This window comes from Megascapheus bottae, chromosome 8, assembly GCF_031878675.1.
Source record: "Megascapheus bottae isolate mThoBot1 chromosome 8, mThoBot2.hap1, whole genome shotgun sequence".
Classification (NCBI taxonomy): Eukaryota; Metazoa; Chordata; class Mammalia; order Rodentia; family Geomyidae; genus Megascapheus; species Megascapheus bottae.
The window spans coordinates 65,610,321-65,634,019 of record NC_143516.1 but is presented as its reverse complement, the minus strand read 5'-3'; the positions used below and the strand labels follow the sequence as shown (position 1 = coordinate 65,634,019).

General features: G+C 36.2%; 1 protein-coding gene across 2 annotated transcripts in view; it reads left to right on the top strand.

Moving 5' to 3' along the window:
• Mei4 (meiotic double-stranded break formation protein 4) overlaps positions 1 to 23,699 on the top strand; it is a 159,641-nt gene that overhangs the window by 48,106 nt on the left and 87,836 nt on the right. For both annotated transcript variants that reach the window (XM_090337728.1, XM_090337729.1), the window contains one exon: positions 16,558 to 17,081. In XM_090337728.1, coding sequence (XP_090193854.1) covers positions 16,558 to 17,081 — 524 coding nt within the window. The remainder of the gene's footprint in view (positions 1 to 16,557; positions 17,082 to 23,699) is intronic.

Below are 23,699 nucleotides of genomic sequence, written 5' to 3'. Positions count from 1 at the left end.
GAGGTGACATTCCTCTCCAACAATATATATATACATATATATAAATATACATATACATATATCACTAAGCAAGGGAATTGAAGATGCCAGGAGATAGGAAAACCTCTAGTTGCTCACAGATCTGCAGAATTAACACTGTAAGCTGGGCACCTGCTGGCTCATACATAAAAGGCTTCTCAGGAGCCTGAGATTTGAAGGATCAAGGTTCAAAGGCAGACATGACAGACAAGTTCAAGAGACTCAATCTAAAAACTAACCAGCAGAAAGTTAGTAATGTACAATTAATAAACATTCAAGAAACAATAAAAAAAAATCAAACAAACCAGGAATGTAAAACCGGTGTGGGATAGGCATTTTGGGGAGGGCAGAAATGGTGTTTTCCTTAAAAGTACGTTATGTGCATGAATGTGCACCTGATTATGTCTTCTCACATCTGCAGTTTTGGATGCTTGGGAGATTGAGATCAGTACAATTGCATTTCAAGGCCAACCTGGGCAGAAAAGCCTGAGCAACTCCATCTCCATGAGGGAATCTGGACAGAGTGGCATTCACCTGTTGTCCTGGTAACCATGAGAAGCCTAAAATGGGCAGATGCATGCAAAAGCAAGAAGCAAGACCTGATCCTATACATCACCACTGAAAAACAGGATTGAAGATGTGCTTCTGTGGTAGAGCACCAGCCTAGCATGTATGAGGCTCTGAGTTCAAAGTCTAGTATTGCTAAAAAGAGAGGGAAGGAAGGGGCCCGAAGTGTGTCCTAGTGGCAGTGTGCTTGCCTAGCATGCATGAAGCCCTTCTCAGTACCACATACAAAGAAGAACCTAGAAGTGGTGTTATGGTTCAAGTGGTAGAGTACTAGCCTTGAGCCCAAGAGCAGTGCCCAGGCCCTGAGTTCAAGCCCCAAAATTGGGGGGGGGAGAGAGAGAGAGAGAGAGAGACAGAGAGAGAGAGAGAGACAGAGAGAGAGAGAGAGGGAGGGAGGGAGGGAGGGAGGGAGGGAGAGAGAGAGAGAGAGAGAGAGAGAGAGAGAGAGAGAGAGAGAGAGAGAGAGAGAGAGAGAGAGAGAGAGAGAAAGAGCGCAAAAGGGAGGGCAACAGAGTGAGAGATGACTGAGGGAGGAAAGAAAAAGGAAGGGAGGAAGTGAAAGGGAGGGAAGAGGATGGGGGTAGAGAGGAAAGAAAAGTAGGAACATGAAGCTTATTAAAATTGTTTTAAGATGATTGAAGGGGCAATGAGGAAGAGTAGTATAAAATAAAAAAATATTGGAAAAGCAAAATTTTAAACCCCTTAACTAAATCACAAAGTCTGGAGTGCCTGAGGCCAGGCAGTTTGTAACTTAACAGGCCTTGTAAGTGATCTTGACAGATCTGAAAGTTTTAGGGATACTAGTCTGAACAAGTAAAAGTGAAATATGGTCATGGAACATAGCAAAAAAAATGACCAGAAAATAAATCAATAGAAATGTAATCATTGCATAGGCAAAACATCTCCATTCAGTAAATTGAGAAGGATTTGTAAGCCAGCCTTTATTTAGAGTCTTATTGAAATGGCAGAAATGCAGAACAAACAAAGCAGATGCATTAACATAACCTTAATAACTGTGTTTAGTGCTGCTTTCTTTGTTTATTGAAATGTGCTTATGCACAAAATAAAAATAGAAGATTGGGTGTTATCATTTTGTTTTAAAGCTTCTCTCTGTGATGTTCTTTTTTCTCCTGTTTTAAGGAGGTAAGGTGAATTTTTCCACATCAATTGTAATTTGATATACATGGCTTGGTGAAAAAGTAACTGGTGACATTTTAAATAATATTTCTCATTTGTCTATCTCCTTTACATGATTTATCAGTAAAACAATATATAGAAATTGAGATTCTTCTTCTTGCTATTGTTATTCTAAAAAAAGATATCTAAATACCTCTTCTCCCAGAACAGTTTAATTTCATAAAACACTTATTCTTTGACCCAGTCACATTAGGTGTCTATTTGCATATTTTAATACTTTATTTTGTTATCTATTGTGCTTTTTACTAATTCTGAAGTTATTTCTATTTGTGTACTTTTATGAAGTGTTTATCCTTATCTGATTTGTTTTTATTCTGTGAAGCACATAGCATCTCATTGTACCTGTAGTTTCTTAGCGGGAGTCTGTCTAAAGTAGGTCAGCTCCATGCTGGTGGACTGCTTGTATGGCTGTACATTTTTGGAATGTCTGAGGCTAGAAATAGAGAGCCGCTTGCCTTTAAATAAGGAAATAATATGCAAATAAATCCACTCTGATGACGATCAGAGCAGTGGCCAACTGAGATACTAAACTTTTTCACAGAAAATGACAAATCAACCAGGACTTTTGCAGATATTTGTCAATGGTAAAAAGTTCCTGTAGTTATGAAAAAAATACCATAATAAAATCTACAATTTTCTCCTCCCTTCCTCCCCCTTCCTTCCTTCCTTCAATCCATCTATCCTTCCTTTCTTTTCTTTCTTCTTGTGCCTATATGGGGACTTGAACTCACATTTTGCTCTTTTGCTCAAGGCTGGTGTTCTAGCACTTGAAATGCATCTTCACTTATGACTTTTGGTTGTTGGATTGGTTATGATTCTTTCAGACTTACCTGTCCCTACTGGCTTTTAAGTGGTAATTCTAAGGGGTCAGATTTCTGAGTAGATAGAATTACAGATGTGAGCCTTCAATTTTCATTTTCAAACTTCATTTTTAAAAATTACTTAAAGGTGTCTTTTTAGTGTTATTAAAAGGCTATTCTGGATTGCTCTGTAATCTTGATTGTATATGAGAATGCCAGATGACCACATCAAACTCATGAGTAATTGTATCAGGGTCTTTGGGCTTTGGACTGAAACATTAATGCTTCTTATTATTGTTATTGTTTAAACAAGCCATCCTCTTATACTACAACCAAGATTGAGGCCATTGGTTTAATGTGAATTTTTATTTTGTATGTTCATTCCAAATGGTTTGGTTAAGTTTTAATATTAAACTCACCTAATTACCTTCCCTTTACATATTTGGAGTATTCATTAGTATACTCTGGAATTCTTTTATAGGAAGAATGGAGTATCATTCTAGTTTCAGCTTCTAAAAGTTCAGTGTTTCAGTATTCCACATGTGAGTGAGAACATATGTAAGCATACAGTCAACTTCATGGTTTTAGTTAAAATTTCACTAAAATCTATGGCAGCATCATTTCTATAAACAACTTTGGTAAGCATTTTTAAAGTTGTTAAAGTTCTTTAAATAGCTAAAATATTTCTTTTAGATGGTTATATAATACAATTTTTTGCTTCCAACCAATTCCAAGTTTTCAATATTTTCAAAAAGGGTAGACTTTTTTTTCTTTTGACAATACTGAGTTTGAACTCGGAGCTTGCCAGATTGGTGCTCTACAACTTGAGCCATACATCTAATCCTGTTTTTTTTGTACTGGCTATTTTTGAGAAAGTTCATTGCTTCCTGCCTGGCCATATGCATAAGCCTCAATCTGCCTACTTTAGGCCTACCATTATTCCGGGGGTCTCATATCACCAGGGATTCAGCTTTGTTCCATGGAATTGGAACCTTACGGAATTTTGTCTTGTTACTGTGATCTGCCCAATCTCAAGCTCTTATATAGATTAAGGAAGTTACTGTGCCTAGCTGTGGGATGGGAAGGAATGCCTGCAACTTTTTTTCCTGATTAGCCTTGAGTCTCTAATCTTCTAAGTCTCAACCTCCCAAGCAGCTGGTCACAGGTGTGAGCCACTGGCATCCAGCGATATATAATTTTTATAGCACAAATATCACATATTCATATATTTATCAGAAATATCTGGAAAGATAATGGAAAGAAAATGGCTATAGTGTTTATTCTGAAAGTCAACTTGAATGAAAAGATGCATGGTGCTTAGGAAATTATGCTTAATATTCAACACTTGAAAATACTAATAAAGGATCATCATCAAGACATCATAAAGTAGTGGCTCAGTGATTTGTATGGGAAATCAACCAAGGAAATCCTTCATGAGAAGGATTACTGAGGACAAACTTTGGAGGCAGGGTACTTATTGGAAAGCACATGGGTTTTGGAGTTAGGAGAAGCTAGCTTGAATCTCAGCTCTTTCCATGTTAATTACAAATTGAGACATTCCTGTGTTTCCCTCTCCTCTGTTAAATGATGAAGATGTTGCGGGACAATGGGAAGGTTTAATTGGAAATGCTTGCGACCGTGCTTCTTCTAGGAAGGCAACAAACACATACCAATATTTTTCTACCTCTTTCCATCTCTCTCTTTGATCTGGCCACAAGTGAGTTTCCTTTCCATTTGGCCTTAGTCTAAAGAGAATTGTCATTGATTGCTGAGCAGCAGAAAATCCTAAGAGATTTTCTTTTTTTTTTTTTGAGAATTGATAATTTTATTAATTCTTTCTTAAGAAGTCCAAGATCTCCCTTGATTAAGCAGATTCTGTCGGTGGAACAAGTGATAGGGGATGTTTGGGGTGCTAGTGTGGCAAAAGCTAAAAGTATTAAAATGTTCAGTAGCAAAAGTTGGAAGCTCCTTGGTTATAGATCTGCTCCTCGAGATTTAATTGTTCAGAAACCTTTGTAAGAATTCAGCTGTGACACTGCTCAGTTCTTTGAGGAGTTACATTAATGGCATTTGTTTTCATCCTGTATTCCATCTCTTTTTGTAATAAAAAGGTAGAATCTGGTGTTCGTCCTTTTGTTAAGATTTTCAGTCATTTAATGTTCGGTGTTCCCCTTTGACAATGAGCCCTCTGACTTCTCTTGTCTAAAATCTGTCTCTTGACTGCTTGGGAAGCCTTTTTCAATAGTTGGTTTACAACCATTTATACCTCTTCAGTTTTTCCTGAAACTCAATTAAGATTGTGTTTTAATAGTGTATGGATTTGGCCGGGAGTTTGGCCTAGTGGTTAAAGTGCTTGCTTAGCATGCATGAAGACCCGGGTTCAATTCTTCGGTACCACATACATAGAAAAAAGCCGGAAGTGGTGCTGAGGCTCAAGTGGTAGAGCTCTAGCCTTGAGAAAGTCCAAGGATGGTGCTCAGGCCCTGAGCTCAAGCCAGGACTGGCAAAAAAAAAAATAGTGTATGGATTTCTGTACTCTTAAGAACAGAGTCCACTGCAGGCAATCTTCAGTGTGACCAGATCTTTTTGCAACTGCTGCTTTCTGTTTGCTCCAGCTTTACTTCCTCAGAGCTGTTGGGCTGGCCCCTACCTCTGTGCATTGTTTGTGGTCCTTTCTGTTACGAAATACTGCCTAGAGAGCTCTATAATCCCATCCTCAACACTTATACATCATTAGATGCTTCTGTTTTGTCCTAGCTTAAGCTAATCCCCCTGCACCCTTATACTGTGTTTCTGTGTCTGTGTTTGATAATAAGTTCTTTTTGTCCTGTAGTAGAGTTAGCTGTTGACATGCTATTCTTCTGGTTTTCCTAATAATAAGAGGTCATGTGCTACTTAAAATTTGAGTACTTTTAGCCCTTATTCTGATGACTTTACATGGTAACATCCAGCCCCTAACAATACAATTTAAAAAAGAATGTTAGTGCCAGGTGCAGTGGCTCAGGAGGCTGAGATCCTCGGATTGCAGTTCAAAGCCAGCAGGGGCACTAAAGAATGTAAGACTCTTATCTCCAAATAACCACTAGAAAAATGGGAAATAGGGCTGGCTCCAGGGGTAAGGCAGTAGTAGCCTTGAGCTGAAGAGCTCAAGGACAATGCCCAGGCCCAAAGTTCAAGCCTCATGACCAATGCCCCCCCCCTCCCCTGCAAAAAGAATGTTAGTGATGGAAATGTAATGTTGTGGTCTTGAGAACATGCTTAGAATTAGTTCATGTGCAGTCATATGGTCTTGGATCACATGTTGAAGACTTGTCATTATCCTGTTACTTTTATTGGAATATTTTACCAATACTTTTAGAAAGAATGTAGGTCATTGGGTCAGTGTCCTGGAAGTACATGTTGAAGATACCAACTTCTTTCTCTGTCTTCTCTTTTTGCCCTCTAGCTACCATGATGTTAGCCAACTTTCACAACATTCCATGCCTTGATGTTTTATTTCACCACAGGCCCACAGCAGTGGGGCCAAATGGCCACAGATTGAAATGTTTGAAACTGTGAGCTCCAAGAAACATTTATACCTTGTGGGTTGATTTATTGCTGGTGTTTTATCATGGTGACAGAAAGCTAATACACATATGATGACATATTATCTCATCTTTCAAATATTCAATTCCATTGTGACATAAAAGATATATGTTCTTAGATCCAAAATTATCATTTTGCAGTATTTTTATATTTGTGGATTCTTCATCTGGCCATCTGGAGTTTTTAAAATTTTAATTTTTAAAACAATTTTACTGTTAATATTAAGGTATTGTACAGATGGATTATCATTTTCAATATATTAAAATAATTTGGGGAATATTTTGAGAGACAAATAATTTATGGGATTCATCATGATATAACATCTTCTGAATTTTTGTAAACTTTTTTGTAATATCATTATAACATTAATTTAACAGAAATTATTTGTGCCTTGTGACAGTGCTAAGAAGTGAGGATGTACTAGTTAATCTTAATCTGAAAATCATTTTTTTTCATTGCAATGAGCCATGAAAAGCAGCAGGGCAGTCCACAGTGACCGATTCTGTTACTGCTCTGAAGAAAGTAATCTTATTTGATCTAGAAGGTCACAAAAGCCTTTTGGAAGAGAACTATTTAAATTAAAAGGCAAAGATGGAATGACTAGTCACTGAAGATTGGTAAAATTTGAAAAAAGTGGATAATATTCTAAATAGCAAATAGAACACAAGATATAATAGTAAGTATGGCTATAGAAATGATTCTCAAATTTGGATGTATAGTAAGATTACCTGAAGAGCTTGAAGACTCTATGATGAGAGTAAGCATAGATACTTAGAAAGCCACTGTTAGGTACTTTCGTTGTATCAAAATATATTAAAATTTGTGATTGAGATCACAGATGCTGCAAATTTCCCTGCAGTGCATTGGATATAGGAGAGGGGCAGAAACAACAGAAAACTTGGTAGAAATATGAGGATGATAAAACGCACAAGCTTGAAACTGCTGGCACACACTTGTTATACTAGGTACTTGAGACATTGAGATCAGGAGAATCCTGGCTGGTCTGGAGAGAATAATCCATTGGACTTCAACTCAGATACCAGAAGGGGGAATGAAATGATTCAAAAAATAGTATGTTTTGAATCATTTAGTATTAGTACAATTTATTGAATAACTACTAGTTTTGTGGCTAGAAGAAAAAGAAACATTATCAAAGAGGATTCAAGTTACTGAAAATAGATGAAGTGAAAGAAAACATTTTTGAATACTAATATATATATATCCTATATATTTTGAGGAGAAAAAGCATTTATTCAGAGAACCAACATTTCACAATTTCTTTTTCTTACAAGCAAGATCCACTGTCAGACTACTCTAGTATTTAGTGACATTTTCAATAAAAGAAAGAGAATCTCTTAAGCAGTGACTAGTAGTTCTAGCACTCCATGGGACACTGTAGGTAAAAGCAGAGTTCCCTTGTCCAGGTTCCCAGAATTTATGTACAGACAACAGGTAAAAACATTAAGGTTCTGAAAGGCATTTATAGGATAACTGGAGTGCATTATGGCTTTTATTATAATCTTCAGCTCTTGGAAGAAACATTATCATTAGTCTTCAGAAGTAGATATTAAAGAAGATTTTTAAAAATGTTTTTCTATATCTTAACACCGCAGGATTATTTCCTTGGGGAAGCCTAAGTTATTGAAGATGTATGTTTAGCAGCTATCTAAGGACAATCTGAACTGTTATTGATTCCAAAATAAAAATGAAGGGATCAAGGGAAGACAGTTTTACTCCCTGTGATGATGTTTTAAGCAACATTGGCAAAATACAGTGATAACCAGGGTTATTAGAAATTTGTGGGATCCTTTCTCTGTTTAATAGAAAATAATTCCCCCAGTATTTGTGATTATCAGTAAGGTTTTATTAAAATTATTTGATGCTAGCTTTGCACACAACTTTTTCAAAGCTTTTTAACAAGCCTACATTTCATGGACTGATTTTATTATGTCAGATGTGGGAAAAATATAAAATCTTAGAAGCAGAACCCATAAACTATGAGTTTATATATGGCAGGGTATAAAAAAAGAAATTCTGTCAGAGTGAAGGCCTATCTTTAGGGAGGTAGCTAAGATTTGGGGCATTCTGTAGAAATTTCCCAGTTGAGATATCTATTGAATCTAAGCATATCTGTTATAATAAAATGAGCTTGGATCACCTGAGGAAAATCAGACCTTAGGGAGGCAAAAACTGCCATTGTGGATGTACAAATTGTGCATTATCCAATAAGGTGAATATAATTTAGATAAGGCAATTGAAGGGTGAAGATACTTGAAGGTAAATTAAAACTGGAGACTGAATTTTTCATGTTAAATTGTAAATATAAACCTACTGTTTATGTTGAAATATTATTTTTTCAATACTTTTGAATTCTTGACTATCATACTATCTTCTAAACTAGCCCCCAAATCAGAAGTACTTAAATATGCATTTACTTAGTACTGTGCTTTCCAGCACACCTATAATTTTTATCATATAATCACCATGTTTACCCACAAATTGATTTTCATTGTTCAATCAAAACACTGATTTTTTGAGCTCCAGCCGTAAGATAAAAACAACAGAATTAATATTCCCATCCAGAAGACAGACAATAATAGGCAAACCAAAAGTCTGCAATGTGTGGAGTATGTTAAAATCTACAAAAACACTAACATAGATTGGAGTTAGGAGAGTTCTAGGGATTGGGACAGGCTTCAGACCTTCTCTGGCTGGCCACTGAGCCCTCACTCAGGAGAAGTTTGAAGTAACTCTTGCAGTGCACACTCCGGTTGTCCCCAGGACAAGAATCAGTTCAAGAAGTGTTATCAAGTCAGTGTGGCTATGGAACCGAGATGGAGAGTTTGCTCAGACAGAGGACATTTGGGACAATGAGACTCTTGTGGTGAGCATTAACTAGGAACACTTACTTTCCTGGGCTGGGTGCTGAAGAATATGATTTGTTATTGGTAGTGAAAACAGGACTTGAGGGTAAGAATGGAGACTGGCCCATAAGGAAGGTACAGTGGCTTAGAGTAAGTCGGGATAGGACAGCTACAATGCACAAAGCCCTGCCCTTTCAGTGTTGAAAATGGAGTGGCAAAGGTGATCTCTGGGATAGGGTGAAGCGACAATTGAACTTGGAGTGATTAAGCAAGAATGAACATAAGCACATGGAGACAAAGTAGGAAGGCATGCTGGTGCCATGAGGGTGAGTGTGGTGATCATATGAAACATAGCCCGTTTCTCTGTTACTCAAAGAGTGGAAGAATAATCATAACTTTATGTGAGATAGCAGTTTCACAGTGGAATTAAAGAATTCCATTGGGAGCTTTAAAGAATACTGACAGTGGTTCTGTGGACTTAGATATGCTTATTCTATATTTATCATGGGATTTCAGGCTTGTAAAATTTTGGATTAAAAAGAAAGCCTAGAGTTACCCTACTGTACAGATAAGGTTGAAATTTAGAGGTCTCAAGACCTTTCATCATAAGTTTTTCTAGTTCTTTTGAGTCCAGCAAAAACTAGGTAAAGCATGTCAAATGCATGAGGATTTGGGGATACAAGAAAACAGGGCTTTTGGCATTTTGGCAGTGCTGTCATTTTGATTTTGTCTTTTTTTTTTCAGTCTCTGTAGGGTCACAAACAGAGAATAGGAAAACTAAAAGACTCTCTTCAAATTTAAAATAAAGTTCACCTATACATACAGAACAACTGGGTTTATGAACTCTGAATTTTAGTACATTCCTCTTATAAAGACAGTTAGAGAAACATTGAGCTGGGTAAAAGAACTCAACCCACCCAATTTTTGGTAAAGCATACATCTTTGCTTTATTAATCTGGATAGGGAGATAAGGAAATCTCAGATCCTCAGCCTGGAGGCTCAGGGGGCCACACTGGCCTAAAAGTATAGATGTAAGTGCACCTTTTGTGATGGTTAGAAACAAATTCAGGTGAATTCTCTAGGAAGAAAGCTTAGTCCAGGTTAGAGATGTGTGGCATCTCATAGATGGATGATAGCCAGATCGTGGTTGGGAGCTGTATAGTTTCTCATTCCAAGAATTGAGGGTAGACACTGAACTTGATGTGTTGACCACTAGAGTAATTTTATTTTTCTTATGAATTTCTCATAATGATTGATTGCCACTAGCACTCCAGTGTATAGAATTTATGTAGATGAAACAATTGCTTCACTTTGTAGAAGGCCATGTCTTCATGATTTTGATATTCTTCTAGAAGGCCATACTCTTAGCATCCCTTCTTTCTGAATATTGCTGTTTATAAAGAAATAGAAAAATATTGAATCCAAAAGTGAGATGCTTCTTAGCACTCCATTTTTTCCTGTAACTCATTTTGTTTAGGACAATTTCTTGTTCATTTATTTTCATACTCTCCCTTCAGTACTGGTAGCATAGAAGCTGCATAGAAAATACAGAAATAAAGTATTATCTCTCCATCTCTCTCCATAGAATCATACAATGTAGTTAGAGCTAAATCACATCATGACTTTTATCCAGTAAGACTTTAAGGTCCAAAAAAGATACTTGTGTTCAGGAGAGAAAGGGAGGAAGGGATGAAGAAAGAGAAAGCAGGGAATGGAAGGGGAGAGAGGAAGAGAAGGAAAAGGAGGGAAGGGAATAGAATGGGGAGAATGGAGGGTAGAATAGGACTTTTAAACTTTTTGATTAAGAACATGCCTGTGTAGAAGGGTCGAAATGATTTAGGGAATTCTGAGTGCTGAATATTTCAACAGCAGGAAATATTGTAAAGTATAGATAAAGGAATCTACCAGAAAATATTCCAATTTGTGACATATAGGCCATAAAGGATGTTGTGAAAAATATCACGGAACACATTAACATGTGACAGGTAGGGCCTAGCTTTCTTCTGTTGGTAGTAAAGATCTTTTGTAGATTCTCCAAGAGGAAAATAGAAGAAACTTTTTCTGAGCACATGCTGCAATTGTTCCAGGCAATTTGTGTTACATAAAGTTATTCTTTCTTATGATCCAAGGGATAATGTTATTTATGCAGAACAACTGAACAGGAAACAGGAACATCATCACTGCCATCGCCTATCTGTTTTGTAGTTGTTTGGGCATGGCAATAAAAGATGTGATGATATAGAAGATTTTTATTTGCTGAGCATTATTGAGATTTTACCCAGAATTACATGCTCTAGGATATGGTAGGAAACTAGGGTGTCTGGGTCTCTACTGGAGCATCCATCCTAAGGACAAGGACAGAAAATAGCAGAAGGAAAGGACCAAATAGCAATAGGCCGCACATTAGAGAACTGAAACAGGATGATGTGACAGACTGATCTGGTTGCATCTTTAGATCAGAGTGATCCGAGAAGGCTTTTCTGAAGAAGTAACATTTATTTATTCATTGTTATTTAAGATATTTTTTATCATGGTTAAGTTGTACAGACTCGAGGGGAAAAGGATGAAAAAGTGCAGCAGTAGAGCTCGCTGGACACTGATGAAAGTGAACTACATAACTCATAGGTGGAGAAAGAAGGGAGGGACTGGGAAAGTGAGGGAACCAAAGGAATGTACTCATTACTTGACTGCTAATTTCAATTCCTCTGCAAATCAGTTTTATAGTAACAATAAAGTAAGTTTAAAAATATTTGTATTATGCTTAAGTTGTTGTATAAGGAAATAACATTTAAAGAATGACAAACAGGAATCAGCATTGAGAGTGGAGAGAACATTCCATGCAGAGAAAATGTTCAACACAAAGGAAGGCCCTAAAATGGATAAGAAGCGAAACCAACAAACAGAAGGATGAGGCAAAGTTATTATTCATCAGTATATGGAGTTCAAGGACAAAGTTGAAGTCTATTCTCAAGTTTGAAACATGGAGGGGGAAGAGTAGTAAGAACCTGTATTACCTGTTAGAGAAGATTCTGATTTGTTTTGGACATAGGGAGTTTTAGATGCTGAAACAAGTCAGGCTGTGGCCAGCAAAGGAGCCTAGTTATTTGAGCTTAAGAGAGAGATGAGACTGGATATACATAGTTAAGTCATTGGACAAATGGAATTTTTTGAGGCTGCAAGCTGGACATGCAGGAAGCTGATACAGAAACTCACAGCTACAACAGGATAAAGAAGGTTCCTATTGAAGAGTTACAAGATAGTTTAGGAAAGAAAGGAAACCAGAAAAGTTACAGTTTGATCACTGGAGATCAAAAGGAATTCCTAAGTCAAAGAGTGTCTAGAACCCAGTTCATCCACAGCTGTCCTGTTTTGTTTTGTGAACTTCATGAAAGCAGTTTAGCTAAGACAAATCATTCTGTAGTTTATATTGTCCTTAATATGATCTATTCAATGTTAAAATGGTCATTCAGATTACCAGAGTAGGTTAAACACAGCCTTTTCTTCGTTAGTGTTTCAGAACATACTATGCAGTATGATAAAATATTATTATCTTGCTGGATGGCTATTTTGGTGGGAATTTGAGTACAGTAAAAAAAATGATCACTGACTTTGAGGAGAGCCATTTGCTTCTCATGAAAGAAAAGTAGAATAATTATAACATCATTTTAAATGTGTATGTTGAAAAGATATCTCCACTGTTTATACTTGCTCATAAAAATCTGTTTACTTAAATTGATTGGATTGTCTGGCTCTTTCAGTATAATAATTGCCACCAGCTGTTAAATGTTTTGCCTTATGGGTCATCATTTTTACTACCAATATGCTTTTTAACTGTCTATATCATCAACCTAAGCTTGGAATGTGGACATTTAGTGACAATTAACAAGCATGTATGGGCACATTTGGAGTGGCCATAGAAGGTAAATATTCTGAAGTGAAATTTGATCCTCTGTTTCTACCTCTCCACCAATTAGAACTGTTTCCCGAAATATTTGAAGTATAAGCAAGCTGTCACTCTAACCATTGTTCTTAACTCATATCTAGTATTTTACTCTCTCCTAATTTCAATAATGCGTAATGGGCAAGTAAGACCTTCTTTAACTTCCCCTACTGAACATGTTAACTTTCTGCATCCAGCATCTTTCTCATACTCTTTCTTTCAGTTTCAGAGAAAGTTCACATTCCTGTTTTGAGACCAACTCTATTACTGGTACCCTAGACTTTTGCCCTGCCTCTTGCAGGACCATTTCATGCCCTGTCATTTGCTTTATCTCATATCTCCAACTTGTGCTTTTCCATTGTTTTTTCTTTTTTGTGTGTGATTGTTCAGGTTTCTCCAAATGTATCATGTCATACTTGTCTGCATGTACTGTTTATTTTGTGTCCTCCCAAGCTAAAGTCTCAGAAGAGCCAGACATTTTTGTTTTCTTTATTATTTTTACTCCTAAGTCCATATGTTCCACGTTGATCTAGTTGGCCTACAATGGACAAATCACATAGGATTTTTCTCCTTCATAATTTTAACAGATCAATTTTGAAATCATTGGATTGAATTTTTCTCCTTATAATTTTCTTTAACTGTTCCCTTGGCTTTCATGACATTGTCTGTTTATTTTTTAAAATTCCTTTTAAATGTTTTATTTTATTGTCAGGGTGATGTACATAGGGGTTACAGTTACATTCATCAGGTAGTGGGTACATTAATTCTTGACCATTATTACCCCTTTCCATGTTTTTTCCCACTTTCTATTTCCTTACCCTCTCCCACTCATCTTGGTTTTCCCTTCCCTTCTCTATTTCAAATAAACAAATAAACGTATATACAATACACCAGGTACCAAAGTTAGGTACAGTAACAACATGAGATAAACATTAAGAGGAAAAGAATTAGCTTCACATAGTACATTAAAAATAATCACAAAGATAAACCTTGTGTTTCCATATACTGGAGTTAATTTCACTTAGAAAATCCTAGACATATACTAATCATTACAAATGAGGGAAATCCTGGAGCCTTAAAAATTCTTAATTGTTTCTATCTCTAATAACTCTTTTTTTCTCCACTCAGTTGTCAAATATAACGTTCCACAGAACCCTTCTTTGATATTTGGTCTTTTTCACTACCCATACTCTCCCTGAGTGACAATAACTGTTTCTATCCTTTCAGATGCCACCTACATCCCTAGGACTTGTGACATGTACTTTGAGGCTAGCCCCTCCCTTTCCAATATCCCTAGATTTGTGTATTGAATTTCTAGGTGAATATCTCTGTCTAGATTTTCTTTGGCTGTTTCATAGGTCAAATTACTAAAGATGAACTTTTTTTCCTCTTTATTTTTTAAATTTATTTTAATTGTAAAGGTGATGTACAGTGGGGTTAACAGTTACATAAGTACGTAATGAGTGCATTTCTTGTCAAACAGTAATACTCCCTCTTTCCTTTCTCCCACTTTCCTTCCCCCTGGCTCCTCCCCCCCCACAAGTTGTAAAGTTCATTTCTAACCTAGTGTCTTGTGAGTATTGCTGTTGCATTATGCCCTTTCCTCCCCCCAAAAGATAACTTTATATAAGACACAGGGTACTAAAATAAAAAATAGTGACAGTAAGGATTAAACCAAAGGGAAAAATGAAAGAAAGAAGAAATAGTTTCATACAGTAATCTCCCCCCTCTCTCTCGCCTCCCTCCCCCTTTCCATTTCCATATCTTGGAATTCATTTCAATTTGCATCATTTTCTATGGTCATTATGTACATAGCTTGTGATCCTCTGCTAGGATTATCCAAGATGTATACTAATCATTACAAATGTGGAAAACGTTTCCAGTAGATTTGGTACCTAGTCCTGCAAGTCAGAGGACAACTTTATTTAAACTGGCTCCCACCTTGTTTCTTGTTTATTTTTCTGGTAAATCACTTCCTTTCCCATCCATGCCACTGTTCTTGGTTTATTTGTTTCATCCCCTGATATTACACTATAGAGCAATGTTTAGTTAATCTCTTCAGGCTTCAACATACTCCCAAAGAAAATCATTTTCACTTTCCTGCCTTGTACTTTTTCACACCTCATTTGTGCTCCTATTGCTGAGAGAAATATTTTTCACACTTGAATTCTTGGATAGATAGATGTGTTTTAGAATCATCAGTGAGAGCTTTTCAATTTGTCTCAATTTGGCTTATACATTTTACTGATAATTATTTCAACATAACCATTATCTCTTTCCTTTTTCCTGTTTATGATACTATGTCTGTCAAAGACTAGATTTGATTTGGTGGCATATGCACACAGATAAGTTTTGTAGATATTACTATAGATTTGTATTTGGGTCAGATATTTGTAAATACATTTAATTTTTCCAAAGAGGTTTTATATTACTTAAGTTTGAAATTCACCCTGTCTCCTATCAGATAAATTCTAAAATTGTTAGTTTATTAATGTGCCTTTTATGATCTTTTATTTTTTTTGCCAGTGTGGGAGCTTGAACTCAGAGCCTAAGCACTGTCCTTGGGCTTTCTCAAGACTAGAGCTCTACCACTTGAGTCACAGCACCACTTTCCAGCTTTTTCTATGTATGTGTGTGGTACGAAGGAATCAAACCTGGGTCTTAGTACATGCTAGGCAGTCACTCTACCACTAGGCCAAATTCCTGGCCCTTTTTATGATCTTTTGTTTTCTGTACCTATCTAGTTCATCATCTAAACTCTTGCCTTATACTTTCTATAGAATCAAACTATATGTAAGTCCTTACACACATATTGTTATTTTTTTCTTGATATGCCTGATTTTGAACTTAATTCTTTACTGTCTAGAATTCATGTTTCTTTTTTTAATTCTAGCTTTGACTTTGAATTGCTACTTTAAAAGTATTTCTGCATTCCTTCTTCATGGTTACCCTTATCTAACAAGGCAGTATATTTCAATGTCTTTATTTTCATAGTGCCCTAAGCAAATCTCTATTTCCAAGTGCCTTATGTTGCTCTGTAGTAAACTATTAAAGTGTATACCAGACTGTCACCTCCTCCAGATCTTATGGTATACAGAGACAGTGATTGGAAACTACATGGGCAAATAAATTGCTTTAGAACTCTGCAATTAGAACCTTTTCTATGTAACTATAATCTATGTCTCTTCTTCATCTACACAGCTTTTGCATTATTTCTTATTAAATGTTTACCACATATTTACATATTTTGTTTAGTATTTTCAGCTAAAAAATTGATGACTAAGTGTTTATTAAGCCTTGTCATTGAACTTAGGGCCTGGATACTGTCCTTGAGTTTATTGTACTCAAGGCTATCATTCTACTGCTTAAGCTACAGTTTCACTTCTGGCTTTTTGGTGGTTAATTAGTATAAGTTTCTCACTGACTTTCCTTCCTGGACTGGCTTTTAAACTACTATCCTCTGATTTCAGCCTCCTGAGTAGCTAAGATTGCAGGCATGAGCCCTGGTGCCCAGCTGAGTCTCTAGTTTTTAAATGATGAAATTTTAGCTTCTGGAAGATAATTCTTCTGTTTCCTTCTGTTTCAGGAAAGATGCCATCTCAGGAACCTATAAGTTCTGAAAATACATTGACTCTGATGGATGATTCTGGGTGTGATTTATCAAGTGAACAAAGAACTCAGCCTTCAGAGCCATTCTTGAATTCTATGGAGAATTTCTCCCCTCTGCCCTTTTTACCACTGCCTCTTGCAAAAAGGCCTCATGTTAGCCCAGAAAATCCTCTGTCTTCTCACATGCAGTTCTTGCAACATCTTCTTGAACTGAAGAAATTCATGGAATCAGGTAGCTTGAAAACAGACCTAAGTCTTCTTGAAAAAGACTCTTCCACCATCTCTGATTCTGTTTTGCAGTTGCTAGATGGCCTGATCATGTTTTATCGTAATCCCAGACTTCCTTTCTCAAACTTTTGGACAGAAGCTGTTGATACTTTAGCTCAACTAACAAGTGATTACAATTTATTTAATCATATATTTAAAAAGTGTTACAAGAAGTTGGAAGAATTCAAGAAAACCCTTCTGCAGGCTATTTTACAGAACAAGGATATAAATCGGGTAAGTAATATCATCTTACTTATTTGTGCTATGTCAGTAAATTTTAATGACCATATCCTCTAGATAATGTCTACTGCTGTTCTTCAGCCTTTTGGTTCAGAGGCTTTCCTCAGGCCATCTTCTGTACCTGCTTGCAGTTTTCCCCCTCTGGCCTCTCAATATAGTTCTCTCCATGGTATCTCAGCTCCAGACTTATGCTTCAGTATGTTGAATTATTTCCCTCTTTAATTTTTAAAACCAGCATCCTCAAAATCTTTTGTTTTCCTTTGCCTTTGTTTTCTGTTACCCAAACACCTTGATTTATCTTAGAAGGTCTCTAACAATTCATGTTTTTCTAGCTATAACATTTTGAGTGTCAACATTTCAGGATGCTTACTCATACTGTCTTGAATGTGGTTGTTGAAGCAATGACAGGCAGGTTCCTTAAGGTCAAAGAATGTTTGTATCTGCATTTGACCTTTCCTTTCTATGCTAGTCAGCTTTCCCTTGCTCTGACAAAATAACAGAGATAATCAACATAAAACTTAAATAGTTTCAGAAGTTTCAGTATATGGTCACTGGACTCCCTTGCTTTTGGGCATATAGCAATGAAAAGCACAAGCAGGAGTATGTGGCAGAGCAAAAGGCTGCCACCCTCAAGAAGTTTGAGCAGCACAAGGGAGAGCGGTAAGGCAGTGTCCCCATGTTCCCTTCAAGAGTATGCGCCTAGTGACATGGCTCCCATCCACAAGGCCCTCTTTTCTAGAGGTTCCTTCATCTCTCAATAGTGCCACAGACTGGCAATAAAGTATTTAGCATATAAGCCTTTGCATGCATTCTAATCACATAAGTCTCCATGGACACTGTTAAGTCATAATTGAATATATTGGCTAAGGAATACATACTATAAGGTTTTTTTGTTAGGATTTCCCTTTTTAATACCACTTTAGTTAACTTCAGGTATTCTTTGTAAACAAGATATGGAGGTAATATGAACTTGTTTTGTTAATGGATGTGAGACAAAATGGAGAGTTTCTTTTATGAATTACTTTCTATCTTTTTTATCAAATGTTTTACTTAGAAAACCAAAATGTTGTTCCATTTGCTACTTTTTAATTAACTACCAAAACCACAGAGTCACCTGTGAGGTCTAACTTGCTAATAATTCTGCAGTGAGATAAAAGTCGTTGGGCTTTGTTTCTTTGGGCCCATTTTTACTGTGTCTCTGCTATAGTGCTCAGCTTTTTTTGGCAGTCCTGGGGTTTGAACTCAGGGCCTGGACACTGTCCTTGGATTTTTTCAAGGCTAGTATTTCACCACTTGAGCCACAGCACCACTTCCAGTCTTTTCTGTATATGTGGTACTGAGAGAAATCAAACCCAGGGCTTCATGCAAGCACTCTACAACTAAGCCACACTGGCCCATGCTCATTTTTTAAATTATTTATTTATTTATATTTGTCAGTTATGGGGCTTGAACTCTGGGGCCTGGTTGTTGTCCCTGAGCTCTTCAGCTCCAGGCTACTTGCCCTATCCCGTGAGCCACTTAGTTTTTTCTGGTGATTATTTGGGGTTAAGAGTCCCATGGACTTCAGTCCCCGGGCTGGTGTTAAATCACCATCCTCAGATCTCAGCCTTCTGAGCAGCTAGGATTACAGGCGTGAGCCACTCCCGGCTCCACACTCAGTTTTCAAACTTAGAGACTGCATTTTCAGAACTCTAAAATTAGAGCTGATGCAGTAATGGTTGGCTATGTATCTGCGCTTTCTGTCTCTATTAAGGTCTGATTAGATCAGTACCTTAGAAAAGGTGTTGATTATGGTCTTGGCATTTGAAAAAGGTATTTAGTTTTTTGACTACGAAACTAAAGTCATTTTCTGTTGGAAATTAGGAGTTAAATATACGATTTTCTATTGTATTTCAGCTACTATCTAACTTGTCTTCTCTTGCTGTAACAATACTTCAGAGAAGATAATTTATAAAGAAAAAATGTGGGGCTGGGAGTTTGGCCTAGTGGTAAAGTGCTTGCCTAGCATGCACGAGGACCCGGGTTCGATTCCTCGATACCACATACATAGAAAAAAGCCAGAAATGGTGCTGAGGCTCAAGTGGTAGAGTTCTAACCTTAAGAAAGTCCAAGGACAGTGCTCAGGCCCTGAGCTCAAGCCCACAACTGGCAAAAAAAAAAGACTGACTTAAAAAAAAAAAAGAACAAGAAAAAATGTTTAGTCTGGCTCACAGTCGTGGAGACTGAGGGATACAATAATGTGGCCCTGGGATTTGCTTCACCTCTGCAAAGCCCTTCCACTATGTGAATGCGATGTAGAGCATCACCTGGAGAAAGCTGCTAGCTCTGCCCTTCCTCTGCTCATTAAGCCATTTTTGCTAGTATGAAGTCCGTGCCCTCATGCCTTCCTCTAACATAGGACTATGGGCATTAGGATTCATTCCCACACATAAACCTTTGAGGAGTATATTCAAACCCCAGCAAATATACAGCCAGTTTCTTAGCTATCACAGTGGAAATCAAATCATTAATATGACTGAGTTCCTTTTGTAAATTTTCCTTTACTCTTTTAAAACTTTATTGGCAATTTTACTAGAGTCTCCAACTGATAGACATTTCTTTTAAGTCTAAATTTTTCCTTATATAAGGTTTAGAGCTTGGTATGATTTATGCCTACTCAAAAGTATTCTTGAGAATTGTGTGGACATAAGAGAAAAGCAAGTTTGTAAAACAAGTTCATATGGTGATAGATAGTTCAGCAGTAGTTATGTTTCATATTGTTTGCTTTTATAACAACGATTACTGAGTAGTTAGGTAGTCAACATAGAACAAGTGAATCAGTAGCTTTATGGAAGAAGTAATTACTGCATTCAGAGAAAGCATAATTATAATATTATTCACTATATTTACATAAAATATGCTAATTTATAAAGCTGATAATTTATAAAATTTAATGACACTTTCGTGTTTCATTCTCCTCCATTTTATTACTATTACTATTATATCACTATCATAATTATTCACATTATTATTGTCCAGATATGTTCACAAATGTTGATTCATTATTAGAAAAATTGGTACTTATTCTTTATAAATGCCTTTCTGTCTTCTTTAGCTTATCTCTGATAAAAAGCAAGTCTTTACAAAAGAATATATTCTGACATGAAATACATTATAATGTTGTTATGCCTTTCTTATTGGGGCTATGGTTGATTGAGTAAAACGAAGTATTACCATTTAGAAAAAAATTATTTCTAAGAATCTTATTTTCATAGATTAAAAGAATTTAATCAAATTGTATAGCTTAAAAACTTCAGCGCTGCTCTTTATTTCATTGAAGTGAATTTATATATGATCAATATGGTAGGAAAATGTGAGGTGTGGACACTTTAATATTCTGACAGAGGGATTTCTCATAATTATAACTCATGTAAGAATGATGAATAAAACAAATTTTCAAGAACATGTTCTCAATATTATTCTAATAATTTTGTGTTTTAAAGATATCAGTAACAACATAGTATGTTTCAGAAACTGAGGTAACATGCGCAGCCGATGTTTAGACTATATGTTTTCAAGAAGTTGGATATTGTGAGTGCCCTGGAAATTCTTTAATATTTGTTTAGTTAAAATTATTTATTGGGAACATATATCATTTATGCTTTTATAAGTTTTAGTAAATCTTTTTTAGCTATTTTAGGAACTTCATAAATAAATAATTTCATGTTGTTATCTCAATCTTATATTGGTTTTGTATTTTTGGTAAAATCACTAGTGTGAGATTGGAAAAATTAATCTACAGTGAAGGATGTTAGAAATGAATGTCTTGAATCCATATGCCTAGCAGGAATCAGCGCAAGGCCCCCTCTAGTACTCTGGGAAGCCATCCTAACTTGGGATGGAGCCCTCTTGCATGCACAGATCCCAGAATATCCTGTTTACCAGCAGCCTGTGTATTTTCATAGGGCAGGAATTTTTGTTGTTTAAATATTCTTCTGTACCCTCTGTTGACTGATACTTAGATCATTCATATATTTTTTCCTTGTAATTCTTATTTTTACCAACTTCAAACTATGTTAATTTCCATGAGTAGAATCTACTAACTCTAGAATTGTTCTCCACTTACATTTTCATAGGCCATCTTGTGATATTAAATTCAGCACGAGTGTGATTGCTATTATGCTTAGATTTTTCATGAGTATTTCTTTTTTTTTTTTTTTGTGGGTCATGGGACTTGAACTCGCCTGGGCGTTGTCCCTAAGCTCTTCAGCCCAAGGTTACCGCCCTACCCTTGAGCCAAGCTCCCTTTCCCAATTTCTAAAGGTTAACTGGAGATAAGAGTCTCAGGTCCTTTTGTGCCAGGGCTGGCTTTGAACCTTGATACTCATCTCTCAGCCTCCTGAGTAGCTAGCATTACAGGCGTGAGCCATCATGCCCAGCTGAGTATTTTTCTTTAGAAATGTTTTTTAAGAGGTACGGTATCTGACTTTGTTACCTGGTATATTGTATATATGTTTACTTGTTTATTTGAAATAGAGAGGGAAGGGGAAAAGAAGATAATTTGGAGGGTGTCGGGGGGAGGGAAAACAGGTATAAATGTGTGAGAAGTAGTACACCCATCAGCTGACTAACGTAACTGTAATCCCTCTATACATTACCCCAACAATTTAAAAAAGAGGTATCGATAATATATATTAAGGTATATACCAAAATTTTATCATTGAGATTTTAAACATTTAGTATATTACTAAGTCTCAGATACATAATAATGAATTATTTAGAAAAGTTTATCCTCTGATTTTTTAACCTTTTAGACATAAAACAGTTCATGAACATATTAATTACAGAATATCATTATAAGAAATTACTGGAATTTAGATAAAAATAAAATATTTTGTTTACATAATAGAATCAAGATCCCTTCAAATGTTTTCACATATGGCTCTTATCTGTGAATATGTATTGTTACTTGATAAGAATGTAAGGTTGCCCATGGATTGGTGAGATTATCTCAGACCATTCATAATGATCATTTTTCTAAGTGAAGAGAAAGGCAGAGGACACAAACCAACAAATGTAGAATCAAGCCTCCAAAAAGAAGATCTTGATCTTTTAGAGTTTCTTTTTTTTAAAATTTATTCATCATTTAACCATTTATATTTTATTTACTTATTGACTATATGAAGCAAACCTCTAATAGAGCTGATGCTGTCTTACGTTTTCACCCAAAGTATATGAAGGTTTCCTTCTTATTGAATTCTCAGCATTTGCTGTAGATGTACTTGTTTATGTTTTTTTTTGTTTTTTTGTTTTTGGTAGTCCTGGGGCTTTAACTCAGGGCCTGAGCACTGTCCTTGGGCTTTCTCAAGGCTAGCATTGAGAAGGCTACCACTTTTCGCTTTCTCTATGTATGGGGTACCAAGGAATCAATCGGGGTCTACCAGTAGACCAAACTCCTGGCCCTGATATACTTGTTTATGGCTATTCTCACTGGGAAATTAAATACCAGTATCATATACTGTAAATCACTACAGGAAAACATCATATGGAATACTTTTTCTACCAGAAGTTAGAAAGATATTGATGGTCATTAATTGGCAAAGTCAATATTATGAAAATGGCTCTATTACCAAAGCAATCTATAAGTTTAATGCAGTCCCCAAAATTCTAGTGTGTTCATTATTTGGATTAAAACAAAAAATACAAAATGACAAAAAAACAAATAACCAATTGTGTAAAAGAAAAGTACATTCCTGGAGATAGGAACATATCTGATTTTTAAAACTATGATGAAACTGTGGTAATAAAAACACCATGTTGCTGGGCGTATTGGCTCATGCCTGTAATCCTAGCTACTCAGGAGACTGAGATCTAAGGAACTCAGTTCAAAGCAAGCCTGAGTACTAAAAAACATGAGACTCTTATCTCCAATTAACCACTAGAAAATGAGAAGTGGCGCTGTGGCTCAACCCCAGCATGTTACTGACACAAAAACATAACAGACATGTATATAAATAGAATGGAATAGAAAATCTAGACATAGCTGTAGTTATAAGTAGTTTGTTTCTTTGATATAAGCACCAAAAGAAGACAGCTTCTCTTCAAGCTATGCTGCAGGCAACTGAGTTTCCACATGTGGAAGACTGAAACTAGTCCCAATTCTTTCACTCTACACTAATATTGAATTAAAGTAGATAAAAGGATTTAATCTAAGATCTAAATGTAAAAAACAGCAATGCATGAAAATTATTTGGAGATACTGGCACTGGTAATAAATCTCTGAACAGTCCTCAAAAGGTAGCAAATACGAATAAGGACTAACAAATGTAATTGCATCAAATGTAAAAGCTTCTGCACAGCAGAGGAAACAGTCACTCAACTGAAGAATTTAACTATACTGTGGGAGAAAATTCTTTGCCAGCTATGCATCTGGTAAGATATTCATAAGGGATATATATAGAACATAGAGAAAGCTGATAAAGCTAAATTCCCAAGAAACCACCTGGTTATCAGGCAAAATAAATACAAATGGGCAGTAATTATGAAGAATTTTTCGACACCTAGCCCAAAAGGGAATGTAAATCAAACCCTCATTTGAGATGTAAGCTCATTCTTATGCATATAGATACTTAA